Below are 24,167 nucleotides of genomic sequence, written 5' to 3'. Positions count from 1 at the left end.
CACCCGTGCATGACAGTTCATAGAGGTTGTTCAGTAAAGTTATATGAGTTAAATTTTTCAAATAAAAAAATGTCATCGCTATAAAAATAACATCACCCCCTTGTGGTAAAAATCTGAAAATACATTCTACTGGAGAATCCTAATAGGCACTTAGAAAAATAGTTATAAAGGATTTTCACAAAATTACCTGTGTGTCCCCTACAGTGTTTACAAACAATATATGCAGAAGTAGGCCTCAGTCTTTAGGTCAATAACGTGTCTGAATTTCTAGCTGGATATCTCTATTGTAAAAAAGCTGTGCATCTGACAGAACTGCCACAACCAAAGACCAGAGCTCAAAGAACCTGAGATGACCCCTGGAACCAAGCTAGGAAAGGACAGGCAGGCACAAAGAACGGCCTTTATGAAGGGTGGCCGCCTACTTAAGATGACGGGCATCAAGGTTTCACACCGTGTAGTCTAACCTACAATCTGAAGTCCACCATAGGAGATCAGTTCTTTAGCCAGTCTTCGTCTGGTTTACTGATATAATAAAGTCAAGTATTTCCTTCTATTAAGTAGCAGGCACTGATAAGTCTGTTTTACTGACCTTTTGATTATAAAGTAAGTTAAGTGCTTTCTGGAATGTAAACATAATTCTGGTCTGACTTTTAAATTAAAAGCGGCTGTCGGACACTGTCTTTCAAGCTCAGTGATATAAATATTAAGTGTCCTGACTAAAAGGAATTGTCAACAGCTTTAACACGTTGCACAGTACAAATTAACAGAAAAGTACCTGTCAGCAGAGTAATGCTGACCATATCCTAATCCATCCCATCTGATCAAATGTCAGTGCAAACAATTACTCATTTGTGACGCCTCATTGCTGCCCAGCACAAACCTAGCCTTCTGAGGCTGTTTGCTTTTTGGAATATGATGCAATATATCCCTATTTAAATTGGCTTTATATGGTAAGGCAAATGACAACCCTCTAAGCCACTGAGGAAATGAGCAACTGTGTTTAACTGCTTGTCCTTTTTGCCCCAAACGAATATTTAATCATAAGATTGAAAGTTTATTGATTCTACACCAAATATTACCAAATAGCAGTGTTAAAATGTGCAGTGCCTAGTTTAAAACTGTACACTTAGTTAAGCCCACAGTTATTAGCTCCACTCACCATTGAAAGTTCTGATGACAAATTATCAATAAACTACTTTTTACCCCATAGTCATTCTAGACATAGCCATTTTGAGACTACTGATATATTAAAACAGCTAACTGAATCAGCAAGCCTATGACATTTAAAGTATTCTAGTTTTCAATGTAAAAATACCAATTTGTTTCTTCTAAAGAAGTTTTCTCCCTTGTTTAATAAACTATATGAACATATGCATGTATGTATATACATATATACATATTCCTAGATACATGATTATAATCTATTCAGTCTATGTAATGTAACTCGTACGTGTTTTCAGGGCTGACCAGAATTTGAAAGAAAGCAAGAAGGGGCATATGGGAGAGTTCAGAAAGAAGAAAGAGAAAAGTAATTATAATATCACAAAAATTTTAAATTATATGAAACACCTACTCTTTCTATTGTGAAAATTACTAGGCAGAAATTATCATGATTGTCTAATATATTCACTAGGGGAAATCTGTGACGGGCAGGCTTCCATTAAATACAAACAATATTCAATGAAAATTTCTCGACTGCTTACATAGCTTTAAACACCCACTGAGAAAGTATGATTGCACACTGAACACATTTAAGAAAAAAAAATCAGTAGCTTGATACAGATCTTGTATTCCACCCTCATATCTATATTTCACCACGAGGATCAAACACTGGGGGAAAAGAAAATTGGGTAAAACTAACAAGGTTATCAAAATAAACAGATATACTTATTGTTACACTAATAAGAAAAAAATACGTTGTAAAAAAGAGATTATTCACTGCCACTATACTAGATTTAAGTCTGAGACCGTGTCAACTATAGACCTTGCCTGTTCTGAGCCTTGGGTTTTCCCCAGTAACACTGAAGTGACAGCTACTCTGGGATCAGTAATACATGTGAAGGACTTAGCACAGTACGCAAGACTTAAGTCCAATACATGTACATCTAATTAATTACCTTGATTATGCATTATAATCTTAAATTACTGTTTTTACTTCATGCAAAATTATTTGGCATGATATGCACTGGTTTCTTTCCCAAAATAAGTAGTAAATTGTAGGATAAACCTTCTCAAGTAGATTAGTAAAGAAACTGAATGTCACAAATGAACTTGATAAATCAGAGTGCTTTGTATACCCAAGACTCCATTAGCAATCAAGAGAGTTCAGATGGCTTCTGAAAAATATTTCATGCTTCTTAAAAATCAGTGGGCAATGACAAAATATATTTGTATAAAAAACATGTTAATCAGGAGATATAAGATTTTCTGCTCACTAGCCACGCATGTATTTGAGTGACTCTTGCTCTTGCAACAACAGTTCAAGCATGTCTTAGCCTTATGTGACTACTCTGAGGTGCAGTGGCATTTTAGATGCCAAGATCTCTTTATCTGGAAATGTCCTAATGTAGACACAGGCATCTCAAAAAAAAAAAAAAAAAATCAGTAAATCCTCGCCTTTGAATCAATATATTGGCTGGTAATTATTTCACTGTGTATCAGTAAGACAGTATTCAGAAAGTGAAATATTTATAAGAAAAGAAAAATGGAAAGATTAGAGAAAAATAACACAAATTGCCTGCTTTAAGTTAAATTTTAATTTAACCCCCTTTAACCTATGTTAGCAGCACTTTTTCAAACAAGGAAGACCCTAGGGACTCACAACAATGGCACTCTTAAACGAGGCTAGTAACTGTCTTGGAATGGTTACATGGTCATATTCTAGAAATCCATCCACTCAACTACTATCTAATAATTCTTGGTAAGGGTTCACTATCTACTCTACCATCTCCAATAATGGAGCGGCCAATCTTCCTGCTTAGCTGATGTACAAAGACATGTCCTGTGCTCTTATCACTTTAACTAACACAAAGGCCAGTCTTCCTTCTGAGTCACACTCAAGTTTAGACAAACGATTTTCAGTGTTCCGGAGCACTTTTTAAACTGCATATTGATACCTAAATACTACATGTAGTCCACACAGAACTGAGAAACATTACAAAGATTCTTATTTACATTTTGGTAAAAGTTATTAAGCTCCATTATGTCCACTATGTCTAACTAAAAATTCCCATGTATATATAAAAATAGTTTATCTACTAACCACCTTTTTTGAGTTATATATTTTGAGCTAAATTTTATGATGTCCATATATGTAAATACATTCAAAGTAAAATGCAAAGATTAAATACTGGTTTACACAATGCAACATTTTTATTTCTTTAGAGATATACCTCAACTATTCTAGCTAGATTTCTAAATCTTGATTACACAGTCATGATCTTTTCTACTAAAAAAAGGGGGAGACCTAAGCTATGAAAAATAAGGAATATTTTAAGTAAAAATTGTCTACAGAATTCATTATAGATGTCCTTAAAATGTAAAAATAGGGTAAAAAAAAACCAACTGCAGGGAATTGTTTATTGAGCATGAAAGTTAACACTTCTAAATAAGGTATTCACTTTGAACTTCCTTTGTCCTATCAGTGGACATAATGGAAAATATTGCACAGAACTCAAGCATGAAAATAATAATTAACAAAATATCGAAGCAACAAGTAACTGCTTTACATTTAAAAATTAACCCAAACAAAATAATTTGAAGTGCTTCTCTCATTTGGAAGTCTTAAAATGTTATCTCATGTTTTATTTGATATTTTTCTTTTTCTTTTTTGTTTTTTTACAAATTGACACTGTACAAAGAGTTCAAATGGCAGTAAAACTACTGCCTTGGACTGTTGGCTTTAGTGACAGAGGTGTAATTTGATTTCAGGTCAGTACTTTCTACGTGGCAGCAGCACACACAGAGCTTTTCTAGGCTCGAGAGCCTGCGCTGGCTCTCTCTGGTCTGAGGACAGCTGTAAAGCTGCCACCGTGTCCTGTTGGCTTGCCCATCGCCCCTGCTTACCATCGTAACACTGGGTCAACAGAAAGCTGTACAGTGGTGAACTCTGCACCTAGGCAGTTTAGTAATGGTGATAACTATTCAGAGTCAGGTTCTCAGAAGACAGTTCTTCCAAATCAGACCAAAATCCTTCGCTAAAAGGGAAGCAATGCTATGAACGAGCTGAAGAGTAGAGTTCCTGGTTCCTAGATAACTGAACTGCACTTAGAATAACGGACAGCATGTAATCTCGTATTCTCAGAGGAAGCTGAGAGGGTTAGGAGCAATGGCCTTTCTAAAGTTTTACTTCATATTGAAAACCTTGTGAGTGATTTATTATGTTGCCATATTATGCCAATTTGATTAACCGTCTCCAAGGAGACTGGAGGATGAGGGTGGAGGACGCAGACTCTAACGCAGGCTTCTGGTGCGAGCTTGCCTCCGAACTTGGGATATGTACTATTACTTTTCTGCAGTTCTCAGATCCTCTTACAATAGAAGACTCGTGTATTTAGCCATCCCATCTCAGTCATGGTCAGTCTTAAGTGCTGTTTCTCACACACCATTTACACTAAACATAAATCTTTCACTTCCGTTATAGTATTAAAATGACAAACATGGTCCTTTCAAGTCTTCCACCTTAAGTTAAATATAAAATAAGGTAGTTTCATTAATTTCTTGCTAATTAATTGGCTTAAAATCTATTTATCAAATAAAAATAGTAAACTTTATATTTTACCCAGAAAGCAGATACATCCTGATTTGTTCCTAATGTCTATTTAAAATGGTTCATTAACAGTTTAGCTCATGAGATTTTCCTTGGACCAGCACTGTGGCTGCACCTCAGGAAAAGCACATTACCACTTATACAAATGATGCTTAACTGTGATCCTCTCGGATATAAAAAGTTATTTAGGAAAACCTAAATAACTTGATTAACAATCACCAGTGCTGAAAATTTCACTGAAAAACTAATAAGAAAGAAATATAGTTGTACTGCATTTCACCTATTTTTAATGCAAAACAGGAAGGTAAAATTTCCAAATAGAATACGTTAAAGACCAAGAACCAAAACACTGATGAATTTCATCCATCTTCTGACACCAACATTTTTCAGGATTATAACAGTCATGTAGGTTAACAGAATTTATAAATTAAAGTATGGAATTCAATGTAACAGGAAACAGATAAAAACAGAACAGCTAGAAGTGTCCAATTTTCAAATAGACTTCCTGGGTAAGTATGGCTGCTGCTTTCTTCCAGTCATAAGGAATCTCCTGTGCTCTCTATTACCCGAGGCCTTCTGAAGAAAACAATCCACTTCCTCTGTAAACTCAACTCAGCTGAAGTGTCGAGCCAGGCGGGCAGACCTATAGTCAGCACGGAGCTGTACGAAGGAGTGCAGTATGTTCTTGTCCAGACTGGCAAGTTGTTCTCCTGAGCAGACTTGCTTTAAATTATCTGGAGCAACGACCAGGAGATTGCAAAGTGCATGCAGAGTATCAAAAAGATGTAATACCAATGGGATCTAAATTAAGAGAGGGGAAAAGAAAGCATTGAGCCAGAGCAGTTTATTTTCCTAATACGTTTTGCAAATTCTTCTCACATCTTGTTAGTCAGAAATTAATAGTATGGGGAAAGTTCTATATGTTAGAATATTTTAAAGCTTCTGGAGAGCTAAAACTCAAAGGTTTCCATAGTGTGAAGTCTTAACAATCTTTAAAAAGAATCATATTACTTAATTTTCTCAGTAATTTGTAACTTGGTCCACTAGAACTAATTATCATTAGTACAACACCTTTAAAAATAATTTAAACATTAGAAAAAACTAATAATAATTTATTCAGATAAACAAACATGAAAAAAGGAAAGCCCCAAGGGGGAAAATGTTCATACTTAAACGTAAGTGGAATTACCTGCCTTTAGGTAAACTACTGTAGAGCTTTTTCCTTATGATGCCAGTGAAGTCACACATTTTTAATAAGTCAATATAGCCTTTTAATGGTATGGCTTCTGTTTCTGATCTTACTTTCAAGCTTAATTAATATTTGCACATATGTACCTTGAAGTCTTTGGCACATTTTCTGTATTCAGCAACGTCGCAAATTGCAAGCATGCCACCCATACAGCTATAGGAGTACTGCTGAAGATGCTCATAGATAAGCCGATGAAAACGTACTCCAAGTTCCATCAGAACTGTGTCCACATTCTTCCCATCCATGGACGTTTTAATCTTTTCAACTTGTTTCCTTACATAAGCACACACTTTTACACATGCCTGTAAAAGTTTTTCTATAGTTATTCTACAGATAATGAATATCATGTTAGGAAAAATAATAGTTTTTCAATATCTAAATATAAGAGAAAAAACTTGAAGGACAAGTACGTTGTAGGATATTTGCTCACACTGTGAACCCCAAGACTGTGAACTGGAAAATTCTGTTTCATGCTGTGGTGTGGCTCAGCCTTAGCACACACCTTTAACCCAAGAGTTTCCTGTTTGCCACTGACAAGTAGTTTTAGTGTGGATTTGTCCTAACAATCACCTTTAATCTAAGAATATTTTGTAAACAAAAGCTAAATAAATAAAGGTCAAGAGGAGGAGCACACAAGCAGTTGATAGGGAGAGAACATAGAAGAGAGACATGGAGCTAAACGTATTGAAAAGGTGGGGAGTGAGAAGAAGCTTTCGTCTGAGGAGGAAGGTCAGCTGGGTGCTTTCTGTGACTCTCTGAGCTAGCAGGGCTTCACCTGGTAATGGGACCTTTGGCATTTGTCTTAAAGCCAACACAACTAAGTGCAGTAGTGAGTGCACACACAGCATTAAGAAGGGAGGTGGCCCGTCAGCAAACTGAATAGTCCACTCACATTAGTGTACTGGATCAGAACACTGTTTTCATCTTCTGGCTTAAAGTCTGTTTTCTTTTGTTCTGCAGCCAAGATATGCTTCATCTGTCCAATCATACAATTTAATGTCCTAAAGATTGAGAACACAATATATATGACTCATTTAACTTACTCAATTTTACCGAATTATTATTAATATTATACTGAATTAAGTTAAATTATTTAATTGCCTATCATCACAAACCACTTTGGAATTGACAAACTAGATATTGGGGGAAAAAAAATCATTCTGTGATTTGATATCAACGAACTCTGGGTTTTGTCATCTTTCTCCTTTGAAAAGGTCTTATAACCAGCACTAATCATCTACTTCACAACTAAGATCTTCTGAGGCAAAGCCATAGGGAACCTTAGGAAGGTGAAAGGGTTCAAGGCTTGAGAAGAAGGCTGTGGCAGCAGGCACACTGAATTCTGCAGTCAACGGGCAATCAGGAAGACAGTACTCAAAACTCCAGCTGATAAACAAAGGCACTGATTATAAGGCACCAATAATATCTAACTAACGTGATTCTTCAATAGTGAGCAATCACTCAGCTTATGCAAATAAAAAGACCACTAATTTAGAGTTAAGGGGCTGCAAGACAAAGTGGTCAAAAGGTAAGTTCCACGTTAAATTAAAAAGACAGACCACAAAAGTAAGCACAACAATAATGAGGTCAAGTTACAAAATGACAGAAGGCCAACATAAGATGGTGGGATGTAGGGAACCCTTGATAGCCGGGAGCCCTACTAATCTCAATCTGTGTAAGAACACCATATTCTCCAAACAGAAACCTGGAAAGGAATTTTCATCAGTAAAAGTTACATTTACAAAGCCAGCATAATTACTACAATGCTTCATTGATAAGTCTAAACCCACTAAGTGGAAACAGAATCCAAACACTGCAAACCTTTGCTGTTTCAGAGGCACTGAGGAGTGAACACAGGGCTCCCCACATGCAGAGCAATGCTCTACCCCTGCACGGTGTCCCCAGCTTGGCATCTCCGTTTTTAAAGGAGTTTGCAGCTTCTACTAAGTATGTATGGTGCAAATAAGTTGAGCTTAAAACCTGAATGTGATTTGAAATATATTTAAGCACACTGGTTTCCAGGAAAAACCATCGTTTACAGACAAGAACAGTATGTTAAAGGGTCAACTTTACGGCAAGAGAATAAAAAAAGCTTCCTTTCCTAAACCCTTTGCGCATGCCGCTATGCAACTGTGCTTCTACGATTGTTAAAATGCAGGTGACAAAACAGGTAACTTGCCTATCGATGCCAGTGTCCAACTTCATCTCCATCTGCTCCATTATCTCTTTTTTCTTCTGGAGGCATTCAGATAACTTAGGAGAAGAGCTGTTGTTATTACAAAGAAACCTCCCATTAGTAGCCTATTTGACAAGTTTCTAATATGCATATCGTGTATTTGTATTTGTAAATAATTCTAAAACCTATTATTTTCATTTGCTCATAGATCCAATAACTACAAAACAGATCATTACCTGTAATTATGGACATTAAAATAGTCAATTCATTCAAACTAGAAAAATCAACCCATTGAAAGAAATCCAGGAAAAGACAGATTTGTTATTCTAATCTCTGAGGAAACAGCACTTAACGTAATCAGGCAGATCTGAATTTAAAACTAGTTTTCTGTTTTATATCTAAATATCTGATACAACAGTAATAAACGTCACAGGTATTACCAGACTCTTACAAACAAAATAAATTCAACTAATAAAAATGTGAACAATAGTAAGTAAATCCAGTTACATTTTTTATATAAAAAGACATAAAACCTAACAATCATGGTTGCCTTCTAAATACTATTGAAATGTCTTGTGACTCTCTGCTATGTGGCATAACAGTTTTGTTTAAAGCAAATGAATAAGAACACTTCCTAAGCTAGGCTTGGCGGCTCATATCTATAATACCCACCTGAGCTGCGCAGAAAACAGTACACTTCCTTTCAGTCTGATTTGGGAATCACAAGTGATCTTTGAACTTGTTTCTGGTTTAGACATGGCATAACACTGTTTATAAAATCTATCAAGCATTTATCTCAACATTTCCTGCATAGATAACAGTGCTAAGAAGACAACTTCATGAAATATGTTCATATGTACATAGCTCTATTTAATTCTCAAATGCCTTAAAAGTCCATATGAATTGATATGAAGATATGATCCAAATCCTAATGCTTTATCAAAATGTTCATTCATGTTTCCTGTACATCTCTTCAAGAGTATTATTATGTCTATTGGTGTGCAAATGCATGCATGTACTTTAACACAATTACAACATCTGTCCATTCCCTGAAAATACTAAATACCTCTCCTAGCCTCATCCCTTGAAAGAGAAGAAAGGAAGAAAGAAACTTATTACTGGGCTGTCTCCCACCTATCAGCTCCTGGATAATGACATAAAGACATTATTTATTAAAGTTTAATAAGCCTTAGCTAACTAGCTTGCATACCTTAATTAAACCATTTATTCTAGTCCACGTTTGCATGTGGCCTGTTACTTTCACTCAGTGCCAGTATGTCTGACTTAGTCTGTGTCTGGCTGGCCAAACTCCTGCCTCTCAATTTTCCCCTAGAGTTCCCACCTCTGCCTGAAATCCTGCCTTTCCTCTCCTGCCTCAGCTACAGGCCATCAGCTCTTTACTAAACAAATCAGAAGAACGCCTTAGGCAAGTGTGGAAGGACAGAGACAAATGAGCAAACATGAAACCACCCTGTAAGATTGGGTCTTAGTTGTTCAAGCTGACTTTGAAATCATTATGTTGAATAAACTGCCTCAAACTTGAGATCCCCCTGTCTCAGCCTCCTGAGTAGATAAGATTATATATATCGTTATCCCTGGAGTCTGCTCTATCTTCCAAAGGATGCAAACTAAGTAGAAAAAGCTGCTCTAAGTTGAAAGGCACTTTTTACATTAGATTAGAGATTTTGGTTCATGATAGTTAAAACTTTTCAAATATATCAAAATTAACAGCACAGTGCGAAGAGAAAACATGAATTCAAGAAAGAAAACTTTTATTTCAAACCTCCTGTTCTGTTTGATGCTTACAAGATGTATTACTTTAAAAAATAATAAAAACATAGTAGTCATTGAATACCAATGAAAATGACAATGCAACTAACCTTATTAGTGGCATTAGGTGATCATTAAACTGTTTGTCAAAAAGATGAAAAATAGTATTGGCCTGTTGTACAACATCCAAAAAATAGAGATTTGCATTCCTAGAATCTGATGATGGAATTCCTAAAATTGGAAGGCATAGGTAAGTGAGAAAGACCTTGAAAAAACTGAGCAAAAAAAAAAAAAAAAAAAAAAAAAAAAAAAATTATATATACCATATGAATAAAAGTAATGGACACGTAATAAATCAGCAACAATTCTACAAATTAAACAGATTAATGAGATTCATCCAAAGTTATTTTTATACCCCAAAGTTAATCGTCTTCATGATTTGTTTAGATAAAATGAAAAATTAATCAATTAACAAAGTGCCTGAGCTCTACCTTCTTCTGTCCTGAAACTTCCTACCATGTCCCATAAATACATTCCAACCATCTTCCTTAGAGCCAGGCCTTTCCCCCGACAGTTAGATGGTTTTCCTGGTGACCCTCTGCCCTACGGACTCCTGTGGATCACACACTGTGCTCATCATGTTCTCCACCCTTTCCTCAAAACCTCAGAACCTCATCACCCAGAGTCCCGTTTCCTCAGCGTCTCCTAACACTCTGTGGTTATTAACAACGTATGACACCAAGATGGAGCTGGAACCCTTTCTGGATCCACTTCCTCCTTTCCTAAAGAGTGATCCTTCCTTACAAGGATTCTTCCTCTCTTCAGCTCCAGATGCCAGTGTTTCTATCTACAATTAGAGAAGACTAAGAGAACCACCACAGCTCAGGACAAAAGACACATGTACTGCCTGGAGTTCTCACGACTAGAGTAGCTTTATAGCTTTACAAATAGAAAACATGTTTTGTACAAAAGACACAATCATTGGTGGGAGAATTAAAGGTGGCAACATACACATACAATTAAAAAACTTAAGCACATGTAGAAAATACTAATCACTGTAAACATGGAAATTAAGACAGCATTAGTGGATATATTTAACTAAAAAAACCTATTTACTAGCATATATAACAACCTGTAAATACATACAGGATAGAAGCAATGTATGGAATAAGATCCTCAGGAAAAACTATTTTAAAATATATATGCATAGTGTGTTTTGACTTGGGACTTTACCTAAAGACAATCCCAGTAAAGAGTAAGCTCTACAAGCTACTCCAGCAGGTCTTATCACCTGGCAGAATTTTATGTGGTCAATAGAAACAATGACCATGAACACTAACTACACTGAACATGCCCGTGAATATGAGGAATATTCCCAGTCCAAATGAAATTCTCCTAAACATTTCAAATTCAGAATACTGCTATTAAAGTGAATAGGTAGGTTTTTATTCTAGGTAAACAATAAACTCTTCATATCAGATTTAAATGTTACTTATTGTTATTTTGTTATTTCTAATGAACAACCTAATTTTGTGTATGCGCACGCATGCACGTGTGTGTGTGTGTGTGTGTGTGTGTGTGTGTGTGTGTGTGTGTGTGTGTGTTAGTCAGAGGACAACATTTAGGAGTCAGTTCTCTCCTTTCACCATGGGCTGTGGGTACTGAACTCAGGTTGTCAGGCTTGGCAGCAAGTGCCTTTTACTGCTGAGCCATTTTGCTGGCCCTTATTCTTATTCATCATCTTATTCTGTAATCATATTTTAAAATATTTAAATTATTTCAATACAAATGGCTACAAAAAGTAATTTTCTAGCAGCATAGTTTAAATACCTGATGCCAACAGTCTGTTCTAACTAAGTTAAAATTCACTAATAGACATTGTTGCTTATGAAGGTAATAAAGTTCATAAGTTCATGAAGATAAGTCAAAGTGACTGATCTATTGCTAATCTGGTTCATTATTAGAGGTTTCTAGGATGGTTTACCCAGCCAATAGAGACTTTCTAAACTGTACATGCTTCCTACATGCTAGAGTATAATGCTGGAGGGTAGAAGGGACTAAACACCTGAGATTCCTATCTTTAAGGATTTATACGCTGTTGTCTCTACTTTCAATTCTTACTCCAAATAGTCAGTTTACTCACCACTTCATTGAGTTCTCTGGTTCATGTGTCTTCTCAGAGGCCTTCTCTGACTACCCTTTCATAAAAAGCTTTTGGGGGCTGGCGAGATGGCTCAGTGGGTAAAGGTGCTTGCTGCCAAGCCTGACCACCTGAGTTCGATCCCTGGAACAAACATGGTGGAAAGAGAGAACCAACTCCTGCAAGTTGTCCTCTGACCTCTACATGCGTGAACACACACAAAATAAATGATAAATAATGAAAAAGAAAAAATTCTGCCTGTAAATCCTTTACTCTGCATCCCCGTTAGTATTCTTTGTCCTTTATCTAGCTTGTTTTCCTTTACTAGACTGCCGAATCACTCTTACGAGAACCCAAACCCCATAGGTAGGCATGTAAAAGGTATGTGTTGAATAAGTAAGTTCTGAGAAGACACAGACTTTAGCAAATCAAACTCAGTTCTGGGACAATGGACAACTGCAACGGGAGCTCTACTCATCCAAGGTGATCAGCACATATGTCTCTGAAAAGGGGACATTTTAGTTCAGGTTGAAAAGACAAATGTAAAGAGCTGGGGAAAGTTTTATGCAATGGACAAATGCCAAGTGCAAAAAGCCTCAGGAAAGCAGTGACGACGAGGGTTACGGGGCAGTGCAGGAAACGCAGCACGGTGAGAAGCCTGTAGGGTGCACCATACATCATATTGTTTTAAGTGGTTTGTGTTTATTTCCTCCAAGAGTAATAACCACTAAAGAGACTTCAATAAGAAACTAACAATTGAGTTGTCGATTGCATAGGAACTTGGAAAGGCAAGAATGAACACAGGAACGTTAGAAGATGACAGTGTCCAAAGTGGGATTGTATCCACAGAGATGAAACAAAGTGGATGAGTTATATTTAGATGTACACCTGCTAATGAACTGGCTATCAGCAATGGAAACAGGAAGGTAAAAGCAGTTTCTAGGTTTGGTAACTAAGGACTTCCTTAAAAACCTAAGAGAAGAACAATGTTGAAAGAAGACAGTTTCTTTGTTTTATTATTTTAGGTTACTCAGAAATCACCATATAGTCTAGGCCAGCCTCAAATTCATAGTGACCTGTGCCTTGATATCCTACATGCTGGGATTACAGGTGTGAACCACCATGCCTGGCTAAAGAATTTCTTTTTTTGAAATGTTAACTCTAAGATCTCCACTTAACAGGTTACAGGGTCAGGTTATCAACTAAATTAAGGAGATTGGAAGTCAGGGAATATGTGGTTATTATACCATAGAGAAAAAGTAGTAAACCCGAAAGAATGAGGCTGAAAACTTTAATATAAATGTATTTCTTTCCAGATTTATTTTTGAGTATTTTTCTCTCTTAAGTCCCTTACTCAATTCCTAAGCAGAATTATTCCTAGCTCTTTTTATGCTCCTTGACACTGTATAGCACAGACCACTGTTATAAATTCTGCCAATATATTATGCTGAGTTACATAGTCTATGGCCTTTCTTTACTGGATGTAAACAATGAGACTTATGCCTGTGTTTAATTTCTAGCACCTTGCACACCCTAATATTAGAGAAGCTCAAAATACATTGTATTGAACTGAATTTACAACATAGTAGTCACAGATAAAACAGCATTATGAATACTGTTCAATTAAGCAGAAGTCGAAGAGTTTAGCAAAAGTGTAATAGAAGTATACTCACCAGCAAGCCCTGTTTCTAAAGCATAGTCAATATGCTCAATACACAAAAATTCCACAAGAATGGTAAAAATTCTAAAGGCATTCCTTGGTAAGTCAGAAGGATCAGAAAGCTTTAAAAATAAGCAAAAACAGGATTACTCTTCGAGGCTACATTTTAAAAACACATCTTTTAATAAAGCCATCTTTTTGTACAGAACACTATGCCAGTGTCCCCATCTCACTGTCCACACAGTTAAAACCCTCTCAATTGTTTGTGACTCTCCTGATCTAGGGCAGAGCTTTTCAAACCTAGATTGTAATCCTCGAGTAAAACCCAATTATACTTTCAAGAAACACACATGCATATGTGTACACTCTGCTAACAATGTGATATGCATTCTGAATTTCTGGGAACACAGTCAAAGAAATCTGAGATCCTCTAACTTCGAGAGGGTTGTTCTAGTAAAACTCAAAACAAGATACTTGTGGAATTAGGCTATGAAATCAGTTAATGCATATAGTAATAAAAATATAAAAGATGTTTTATATTTTCATAAAACATATAAATTTTAACTCATCAGTTCCTGATGGAGTAAGTCTCTAGACAGTTACTCAGTCTGACCAAGTCATCATACTGTCATTTCTAAGACGATCTAACATTAACAGCATTTCTCCTCAGTCTTAAGGCTGGAATAGAATAGGAAAATTGCAATCTCACATTTTTTACTTTGATCTTGCTACTACTAGACTATTTAAAGAACTGTTAGTAGTTACGCTGAGAAAAATTAATTCTTCTTAAAAAGTGAATGATTCTCAACTTCTATTAACCGCTTTCTTTATTATTTATAAATTGCTTTCTGCCTTTGCCAAAACTACTTATAATATTACCCCAACTGTCAGGATAATACTGCTTGGACTTCTTGGATTTAGAAATATTTACAAATATATAATGAGGTCAAGTTTCATAATAAAATTTATGTTTTATGAATACCTTATGCAAATAACATAAAGATAACTTAATACAGTATTTTTTACTAAACTTTAAGGCTATTAAACTTTCCAATGTGCCACCGTATCAATGGTCAAGACTTTTTTATTTTGGAGCATGAAGATTCTGAAGTTTCAAATTAAGGATTCTGAATCCTAATACAACAATAAGCCTGATGTGTAAAGTAAGTATACAAAAATTACACATACCACCTTAAAGCCCCAGTGACTACACATCCCCACTTGGTAAGGACTTCTTAACCAGTACTCTTACCAATCTCTCTACTCCTTTTGTTTCTGATGTTCAATAGGTACTGTTACCTTCACCATAAATCATAAAAGCCAAGCCTAAGTTTTCACCTTTCTCCTACTTATATCCCCACATCCATGCATAACATATAAAAGATAAACAGAAAACTAATTGAAAAAAGTATAGACATCAAATAAGACCTGACATTTACAGACTATTTCAGCCAACAATATATACAATATATGTATGTGTGTGTATACATATATATATATATATATATTCATTCTCCCATATGTATAGAAAACCTTAATCATTATGAGATATATCTTGTAATACAAATCATTTCAGTAAATTTAAAAGGGAATGAGATAATTGTGCAAAGTTTTTCCACTGACTAAAATGGAATAAAATCCAAAATCATTAACAGAAAGACATCTAGTACATTTCCAAATGTTTGGCAAGCAAATAATACAATTTCTTAATCATATTAGGGCCAGGAAAAAAATCAAAGAGAAATTAAAGAGTATTTTGAAATGAATTAAAATAAAACATATTTAAAACACAGTTTTCAACTAACGCAGTACTTGAGAGAGAAATGTAGTTAAATGGACACACTGGAAAAGATCAGTACACTCAGCTTATACCTAAAAACTAAACCAAGGCAAAAACAACCAGGAAAGGTCCAAATAACACCTATGCAAGCTGAAGGAAGGAAACAATAAAGAACCAAATCAGAAAAACCCAAGAGGCAGGAGGATAATAAAACCAAAAGGTTGGAGAAAATCGGTAAAAATCAATACGCCTTGGGGCAGGAGAGATGACTCAATGATTAAGAGCACTGGCTGCTCTTCCTAGAGGGTCTGAGTTCAATTCCTAGCAACCATATGGTGGCTCACAACCACCTGTAATGGGGTCCAATGCCCTCTTTGATGTGTCTGAAGACAGCTACAGTGTACTCACATATAATATATAATAGTATACAAATATATAAAATAAATTAAAAAACAAACAATACATCTTTTCAAGATTTGTTCAGAAAAAAATTTGTGAAACAAATTATTGACATTGAAAATAAAATAGGTAATTATTACTATAGTTTCCACAAAAACTAGTAAGATAGTAAGAAAGTATCATAACTTTAATCCAATAAATAAAATTAATGTAAACTATAAAAGCCTTTAAAAGATATAAACTATGTGAAGAGAGTGGTGTACGCCTTTAATCCCAGCACTTAGGAGGCAGAGGGAGGTGGATGCATCTCTGGAAGTTGAGGTCAGCCTGGTCTACATAGTGAGACCCTGTCTTAAGAACAGACAAATGAAGATACAAACTGCCAAAGCTCACTTAAAATTAGATTACCTGAATACTTTGCATATAACAGATAAACTGGGTTTTTAGTTTAAAATCCTTACAAAGAAAACCACAGGCTCAAATCACCTCCGTGGTGAGGTCTAGCAAACATTTAAGACAGAGGAGCCATGTCTAAGCTCACAGACTCTGAAAGGGGAGGCAGAAGCACTCTGCTCATCACCCTGTGGGTAGAGCATTATCTTCATCATTAAAACATGGCAAAGACATCAAACACCAACAGCTCATAAATATTGATGCAAAATCTTGTAACAAAATTTAGCACACATGGGCCAGCAAGACTGCTCAGAGTTGAACAAGCTCACTGCCAAGTGTGATAGTACAAATTCAACTCCTGGGACCTACACTTTGAAGATAGAGAGAACCAACTTTCTTAAGTTTTCTTCTGATTTCCAAAATGTGTGCCTATACACTATAAATAAATACAGTTTAAAAAGTTTTTATTTAATTAGCAACCCTAACATCTGAAATATCAGTTAACATGATTCTCCCAAAAGAATAAAAAGAAAGCATAAAACAAAATCTAACACCAATTCCTCCGTTTTATTTTGTTTCTTTGTTTATTGTGTGATACAGCATCTCATCTCCTGTGGTCAAGGCTGGCTTTGAACAAACTTTGTATTGTGTGGGAGAGCTGACTAAATCATCAATAAATCAATAAAGGAAATAAAATTTTTATCTTGATATACATGATAATGGCAATAAGCAACCAGTATCTTGTGGATGAAGCAATACTGGCAAGAAGTTTACAGTGACAAATAACTCTATTTTAAAAAGAAGACTTAAGTCTCATCAAATACAGCTCCAACACAATTCATGCACCTTAGGCTCAGGGATGGTTATGAAAGAGGGGTAAAAGGATATAAGAGCCAGAAGAATATGAACTTTTCAAAATGTACCACTTCACATTTAATTATTACTACTTTTGATTTCAGATGTCAAGTTTGCTATGAGAGCATGTCTCCTAGAAATGTCAGAAGCTACATTCATAAAGTCTACCAACAACACATGAGCTGAACAAAGCCAACAACAGATATGCTAACATGGGATTGGGGGAGAACTGGAGGCTTCAGCCCTACACAAAAGATTACAGACAACTAAGAAATGGTCAACTCTCAAAACATGCATACAAGTAACATACAAACTGAGAAGGTTGTAGTTATGAATTTAAGGATATAACAATAATTAAAATAAAAGAGGCCATAAACTTAAGAGAGTAAAAATGGATGAGGAAAGGTGATTCGAAATAATGTAATTACACTATAATCTCAAAGTAAACAAAAGAACAATTAAAACAAACAGACTAAGAGGTACAGTCATGAACAGTGAGTGTTACTCCCAACACTCAGGAGGCAGAGGGTCTTTGTGAATTCCAGGCCAACCAGGGCTACAGAGTAAGACCCTTTCAAAAAAAGGAGAAAGCAAAAATTTCTATATAAGTAAACCACATGAGTGAGTTCAGGCCTAGTACTGTGAACTTGACTCAAGTTCACAAGCCGTGGTGACCCTACTGCTTCTATCTGGCTAAATGGACATGTTATTAAAATACCCCCTAAAGAGTTACATTTATAGACATAGATTAGTGTTGCCCCAGGCTTGGCCACAGGAAGTTTTTTTTGGTCTGATAAAAATGTTAATACAAATTAGAGAAAGACTGTGTTCAGTTGGTGTAGGACAGTATGCAGATACCTACTAACTATAATAACAGACACAAATTAACTCAGATTAAAGCCTTAAATAGAACCACTAAAATTATGAAAATACAAGAAGATAGTGAAAATACTTCATTACACTGGAATAGATAAAAGCTTCTTAAACGAGACCCCAAAACAAAGGAAACAAAAGTAAAAGCAGACAAGATTAAATTCAACTCTAAAGCTTCTACACAGTACAGGAAACAGCAAAGAATGAAAGAAAACTTACAGAATAAGGAGAAAATATATGCAATTATACAATCTAATAATCATAGTTCATATGGAGAACATAGAAGGCACTAACAGTGAAAACATGATCATTTTGCTTCAGTTACGAAGGCAAGTCAAAAGGTAACATGTTGGTAAGGATATGGAGAAAGAACATTTCTACACTGCTGGTGGTGGGACTGTAAGCAGCCGTTATGAAAAATGGTGTAGAGGCTCCTCAAAAGGTTAAAAAGGAGGACAAATAGTCCTGCTTGGTATACAAAAAGGGAAAAGAAATCCACTTGTTTAAAGAGGGCTCTGCATTTCATTCTTATTGCAGCAATATTCACAACAGCCAAAAGACAGAATCAATTTAAGTATCCATTAAATTGTGAATACAAAAAATATGATGTGTGTGTGTGTGCGTGCATGACACACAGACAGATACACCACACACACACACACACACACACACACACACACACACACACACACACACACGAACAGTTTTCAGCCATAAAAAGCCAAAATCCTGTTGTTCGGTTGTTTGCACAATGGGGAAGGAACTGGAAGACAGTTAAATGAGAACAAATACTGCATGACCTTGCTCATCTGTCTAATCTAAGGATGGGACTTTCAGACAGGAGAATATGGTCGGCAGCGGCTGAGGAGAGTAGGGAGAGGTGGAATGAGGAAAGGTCGCTGACCAGTTCCGTTGATTAGGAAAATGATTTTGGTGCTTTGTTGCATCAGTAGGAAAATAGATTAACGATGTTTTATATACTTTTAAATACTAAAGGTACTTTCAAATGTCAGGATAGATTTTAAATGGTTTTACCATGAAGAAATGATGAATGTTTGAGAATGCATATGCTCATCCTCCTGAGAACATTATCTGATGTATAATTTTATCAAAACTTCATATGGCACCCTTAAGTATATGCAATATATAAACCGTATTACAATTATTAAAAAATTAGTACGTCCTAACCAGGAAGTACATTTTTTCCACAAATGAGGTAAAACTTGAATTATACAACTATATCTTAAAAAATTAATTTATTATTCTTACCCTATGACATCTTTCAAAGGCTTGTTTGGTTTCTTGTAGAAGATTAACTACCACTTCTTGAGATAGGAAAGTTTCCCCATGTGTATCAATACTTGGCCCCAGTGGTAAGTTGGTACGTTGTCTAATCCTTTCTTTCAAATCTTGAATACTAGTTCAGCATAAAGACAAATGAAAAAAGATGTTACTATATTTAGATTTTAACTGCAAATATTCTCAACCTTAGAATATATCAACCCCCCCCCCCCAAAAAAAAACCCAAAATGAACCAATAACCAAGAAACAGAAATCCTAATTACAAGTACTAGTTTTTAAATGACTTTCATTAAAAAAAAAAAAAGGTAAGTTTGGAGTTTTCATTTTTGGTGTGTATGTGCACAAGTGTGTCTGTGTGCATGTTTGCCCCCAAGAAGCCAAATGATGATGTCAGGAATCTTGTTTGGTCATTCTTCTCCACAGCTTCCCAATGCATCTGGAGCTAGGCTGGCAGTCAGTAAACCCTATGGCTCCTGCCCCTGCCCCCTGTGCTCACATACAGGTGGGTACATAGCCACAGCAGGCTTTTATACAGGTGCTAAGGATTTGGACTCAGGGTCTTATGACTGAATAGTGTTCTTACCCACTGAGCTGTTCTCCAGCTTCTAAAGCTATGGTCTTTAAAGTCATTTTGCAGCTTCAGACTTCAGCTCAAGAAGATATCCCACATGACAAATAACTGCAAGATGACTAAAAGTAGTCTTGGATAAGACTTAAAAATTGTAGTGCTTTTAAAAACACAACTATTTAAATACATTGCTCATGCCTTCACTCTATTAAACTACATTTATTAAGTAGACCTGAGCTTTCCTAAGTGACCAAGGATCACCTGCAACATTTATTATATAGATATCTCTTGGTTAAACTATTTTTGCTACTAGAACATATAGCTCAGGCTATATGTTTTAAGTCTTATGATTATTCTTTAGGTTTTAGATTTTGAAATAAAAATATTTTGATTTGGCATAAGAACTCAAGAACTTTAAAAAATTTATTAGATATGTGTGTATACATGCATGCATGCAGGTGCATAAGGGTAAGAGGCAGCTTTTAGGAGACCATTCTCTTACCATGAATTCTGGGAATAGGAGACAATTTTCCTACCATGGATTCTGGGGAAAGAACTTGGATTATCAAGCCTCACACAGGAAGTAGTTTTATCAGCTGAGCCATGTCACCAGCTTAAGATTTTCAATGCCATTAAGATCTTAGCTTTATTTATTATTCTATCCTCTAATCATGAAAAGAAAGGCCTGGGTGTGCAAGTGCGTCTGCAAGGAGCCATAGAAGCTAGTCCTCCTCCTAGGGTGCCATCAAGGGACAGTCTGGACAGCTAAACATCACCAACTTCATAGCAAACACTTTTCTTTTCATGAGCAAATTATCTGAGACTTTAAAAGTCTAAACTTAATAGTTTTATGTGCAAATGACTCAAGATTCAGGGTTACCTAAAATGTAAACTAGTTGCTCTTTTCTTCAGTTTCAATGCAAATGATGCAAATCTTAGTTAATAACTATGAGTATTGTACTCTAGGAAGGAACTGAAACTACAGAATTCTTTATATTACTAGTATTATCTTTATATTATTTTGATTGAGAAGTATTTGATTTACATTTTAATCATGTTTTTTAAGTCATTTCAGCATGTGATTTGAGAGAGGATTTGTCGACAGCATATATTATATAAAGAGATGTTCAAAGGGAATCTTAATGATAGCTACTATGTACTAAGTTTGCCCAAACTTAATGTTGTTAACATTTTCAACTTCAACTGTACTTGCTTTAGAAACCTACCCTCCTGTGCCAATGGATCTCTTCTGGTGGTTCTTTGAGTCATAATAGCGCTGTAGGATCATCGCACTTCTGCTTTTCAGATATCCAATCTCCACCTCAATATAGTTTTCCAGATAGGAAACGAAAATGGATTTGATAAGCTTAGACAAGAAAGTCTGTTTATCAGTACCTAAGTTAAACTCCATCAGTTTGCTGGAAAGACTGGTGGTTCTTCTCATGGAAAAGAGAGAAAGAGAAAAAGATGAATATAATATTAGATTCAGCAATAACATTAAGTATATTTATAAAAGAACCTTAATGGTTTATATCAAACTATTGTTTATGTCAAACCATCATTTCTTAAATGTTGTGAGACCACTTAGAATATAGAGAATAGCTTACAAAGTTATATATGAAACAGAATAGAATATTATAAATGATACTATGTTCTATAAAATTATCATTAAGTGGTAGAGATGACCTAGAAAAAAGGCTGTAAAGCAATGATCAGCGTAGAGATGGCAAGAATGGAGAGCTGCCTAATGAATGCTCTAAAGCTTTCATCTACAAGGTCCCCAAATGGTATGACAAATCCTCCTGTTATCGTTTCTGTCTTCGTCAGTGTGAATGGATTTTAAGTTTTTACTTCACACAGTTGAAGACAGTACTGATGCTGTTATTAAGATGAACTTTCTCCCAAAACAAAGTGATTTCAGATAAATTTAACTGTCCTAATTCTTAAAGTCAACACCACCATCAAAACTTTACAAAACCTAGCTCACAAATTAGAAACAAAATTCGTAAGTCAATTTAAGCAAGGTCTTTTTTTCGGTTAAGTAAGAATTCTGCTTGTGTGCAACTCGAGTCTATTAAAGGAAGTATTTCATGCTAAAAGGACACTGCTGACAAAGTACTTGAATACTTCCCAATTTTTATTTTAATTAAATAAAAATCTCACGTGTTGTTATTGTTTAGTAATTAAAAATATACCTTCAGAAGGCATAGTCATTGTGCTGCGCAGGAAGAGGCAGGTGAGCCTCAGTAAGTCTCGGCAGCCTGATCTACAGTGTGTTTCAGGATAGCTGGGTACAGTGAGACTCTGTCTCCAAAGAAATGAGATAATATACCTTGTATACAGATCATAGAGACTTTTAAGATACTGCTCAGCATCCGATTTCCTACATTCTTCTAACTGATCTTTCACAAAACTCTAAAAGGGAAAAATAACATTTGATTACGTAAATATTAAATTGTTTAATCTCTCAAAATTATGTTAAACAAATAAAGCAAATGTCAAAACACAAATAGCACAATCTCTCTCGTCTGTGAAGCCTAGAGTTAAGATTACATGAGTATGTTATGTGTGACAGAGGGAGGAGATTAGGGAGGCGGAAAACTGAGAGGGTGACAGACTACTGTCTGGTAAGAAGCCATCAGGGCTCTTGTGGGGAGGAGGAAGGGTACAGGCTGGTGCGCTGGCAGAGGAGCAAAGGAGAAGTACAACGGAACGTATAACATGAAGGGTCCCAGGGCCAATTCCCAGCGCCTACATCAGGTGACTCACAATCAGCTCCAAGGGGATCTAATGCCCCTGGTTTCTATGGGTGTCTGCACACATCATGCATGAGCACACACGCACGCATGCACAGAGCACACACACACACACACACACATACACACGCACACACAGAGAACTATTTAATTCATTAGAGTTTAAAGTTACCTGCAGTTTGATTTCAAACACATTCTGAATAAGCTTAGCCAGTACTGCTTCTGGGTTACTAAAGATATCTCCAACTTGCTTGTTCACACGCTGACAGAGTATTGCTGCATCTTCAAATATATCATTCCTCAAGTAAGCACCCTAAATACCAGAGTTATTTTACACTGTTAATGCTATTTTTAAATGGCTTCAAAATACAAATTAGTATAAGATAAAATGTAATGAAGTATACTATAAAATTACCTCCTGGCACTGCTTTATATAAACATCAATACAATGGGAATAACCCTATAAAAAAAAAAAACAATGTTATCATTGTCTGGTTCAATTATAATAACAGTCTCAACAAAAGTGCTCTATGTAATTAAACTACGTCTTATATCCCAGTGAATGATCAACAATCGTCAGACATAAATAAAATTAATGGTAGAGAACAATCTAGTAGCTAACATAGGTATCTTGTCCTGTTTTCTATGATTAAATTAATTCCTTCCAGTTCAGATTCCAGGAAGAAAGCTCCATAATCTGCCTATTTGTCTTCCACACCGAGACGTGCAGAGTCCTAGTTAGAGCGCATCTCTTTAGTTCTTATCTCCCACCAGACATTTACAGTCAGGCTTTCTTTCTACTTACAAGTATTTTTGATTGATACATTAAAAACCAAGAAGTCGGATGACATGATTTTCTTTCTCCAACTATTTTAAATTCCTTAATATAACATTAAGATCACCATAAAATTCTTAAATATTAAATAACATTTAACAATATCGATGAGGTCACTGTCATATAGTTATATGACAATTAAAGGAAATTGAGGAACATAGAAAATGAAATCTTCAGAAACTTGAAGCCGATCTTGAATTAGAAATCTTACCATTTACCTTAAAATGCAGCAGGACTGCGGCCACCTCCCTCATCCGGGAGAGCTCGCCTCTTCTCTGGGCACTGGTAAACTCCTGGATCAGCTGGCACTCTAAGTCGTGGTATTTACCTAAACAAACAAGCAAACACATCAAGATAATCTAAGTACACAACTTATACACAATTACACAAAGATTATACAAAGCTATAGTGGTTATGGGTCTATCTTCTTCTCGAAGAATTAAAAATGTGAGATTATAAACAGTGACTCTAGCTCATACAATATACTAAGGCACACAAATCTGTATTCCAAGATACAAAAACTTAAGAACTCTTCAGATTGTAACAGCCATTTATAATTGTTACTTAAACCAAAAGATGACTACACATTTAAATGAAAGAAAAGGGAGATGTCAATTCTGATGGCAAAACATAGGAGAAAACT

The 24,167-nt window shown here is 35.7% G+C and overlaps 1 protein-coding gene across 1 annotated transcript in view; it reads right to left on the bottom strand.

The window, feature by feature from the left end:
- Positions 1-2,822: 2,822 nt before the first annotated feature.
- The window catches only part of EXOC5 (exocyst complex component 5), a 42,589-nt gene continuing 21,244 nt past the window's right edge, over positions 2,823-24,167 (bottom strand). The window contains exons 7-18 of the mRNA XM_080926717.1: positions 23,743-23,852; positions 23,105-23,149; positions 22,862-23,002; positions 22,266-22,348; positions 21,160-21,369; positions 19,333-19,480; positions 13,777-13,885; positions 10,074-10,194; positions 8,197-8,283; positions 6,910-7,018; positions 6,104-6,319; positions 2,823-5,569 (exon numbers count right to left, since the gene is read on the bottom strand). Of these exons, the coding sequence (XP_080782843.1) occupies positions 5,381-5,569; positions 6,104-6,319; positions 6,910-7,018; positions 8,197-8,283; positions 10,074-10,194; positions 13,777-13,885; positions 19,333-19,480; positions 21,160-21,369; positions 22,266-22,348; positions 22,862-23,002; positions 23,105-23,149; positions 23,743-23,852 (1,568 nt within the window). The 3' untranslated portion in view covers positions 2,823-5,380. The remainder of the gene's footprint in view (positions 5,570-6,103; positions 6,320-6,909; positions 7,019-8,196; positions 8,284-10,073; positions 10,195-13,776; positions 13,886-19,332; positions 19,481-21,159; positions 21,370-22,265; positions 22,349-22,861; positions 23,003-23,104; positions 23,150-23,742; positions 23,853-24,167) is intronic.

The sequence above is a fragment of the Micromys minutus genome, assembly GCF_963924665.1.
Source record: "Micromys minutus genome assembly, chromosome: 12".
Classification (NCBI taxonomy): Eukaryota; Metazoa; Chordata; class Mammalia; order Rodentia; family Muridae; genus Micromys; species Micromys minutus.
This window is presented reverse-complemented; position numbering and strand designations above follow the sequence as displayed.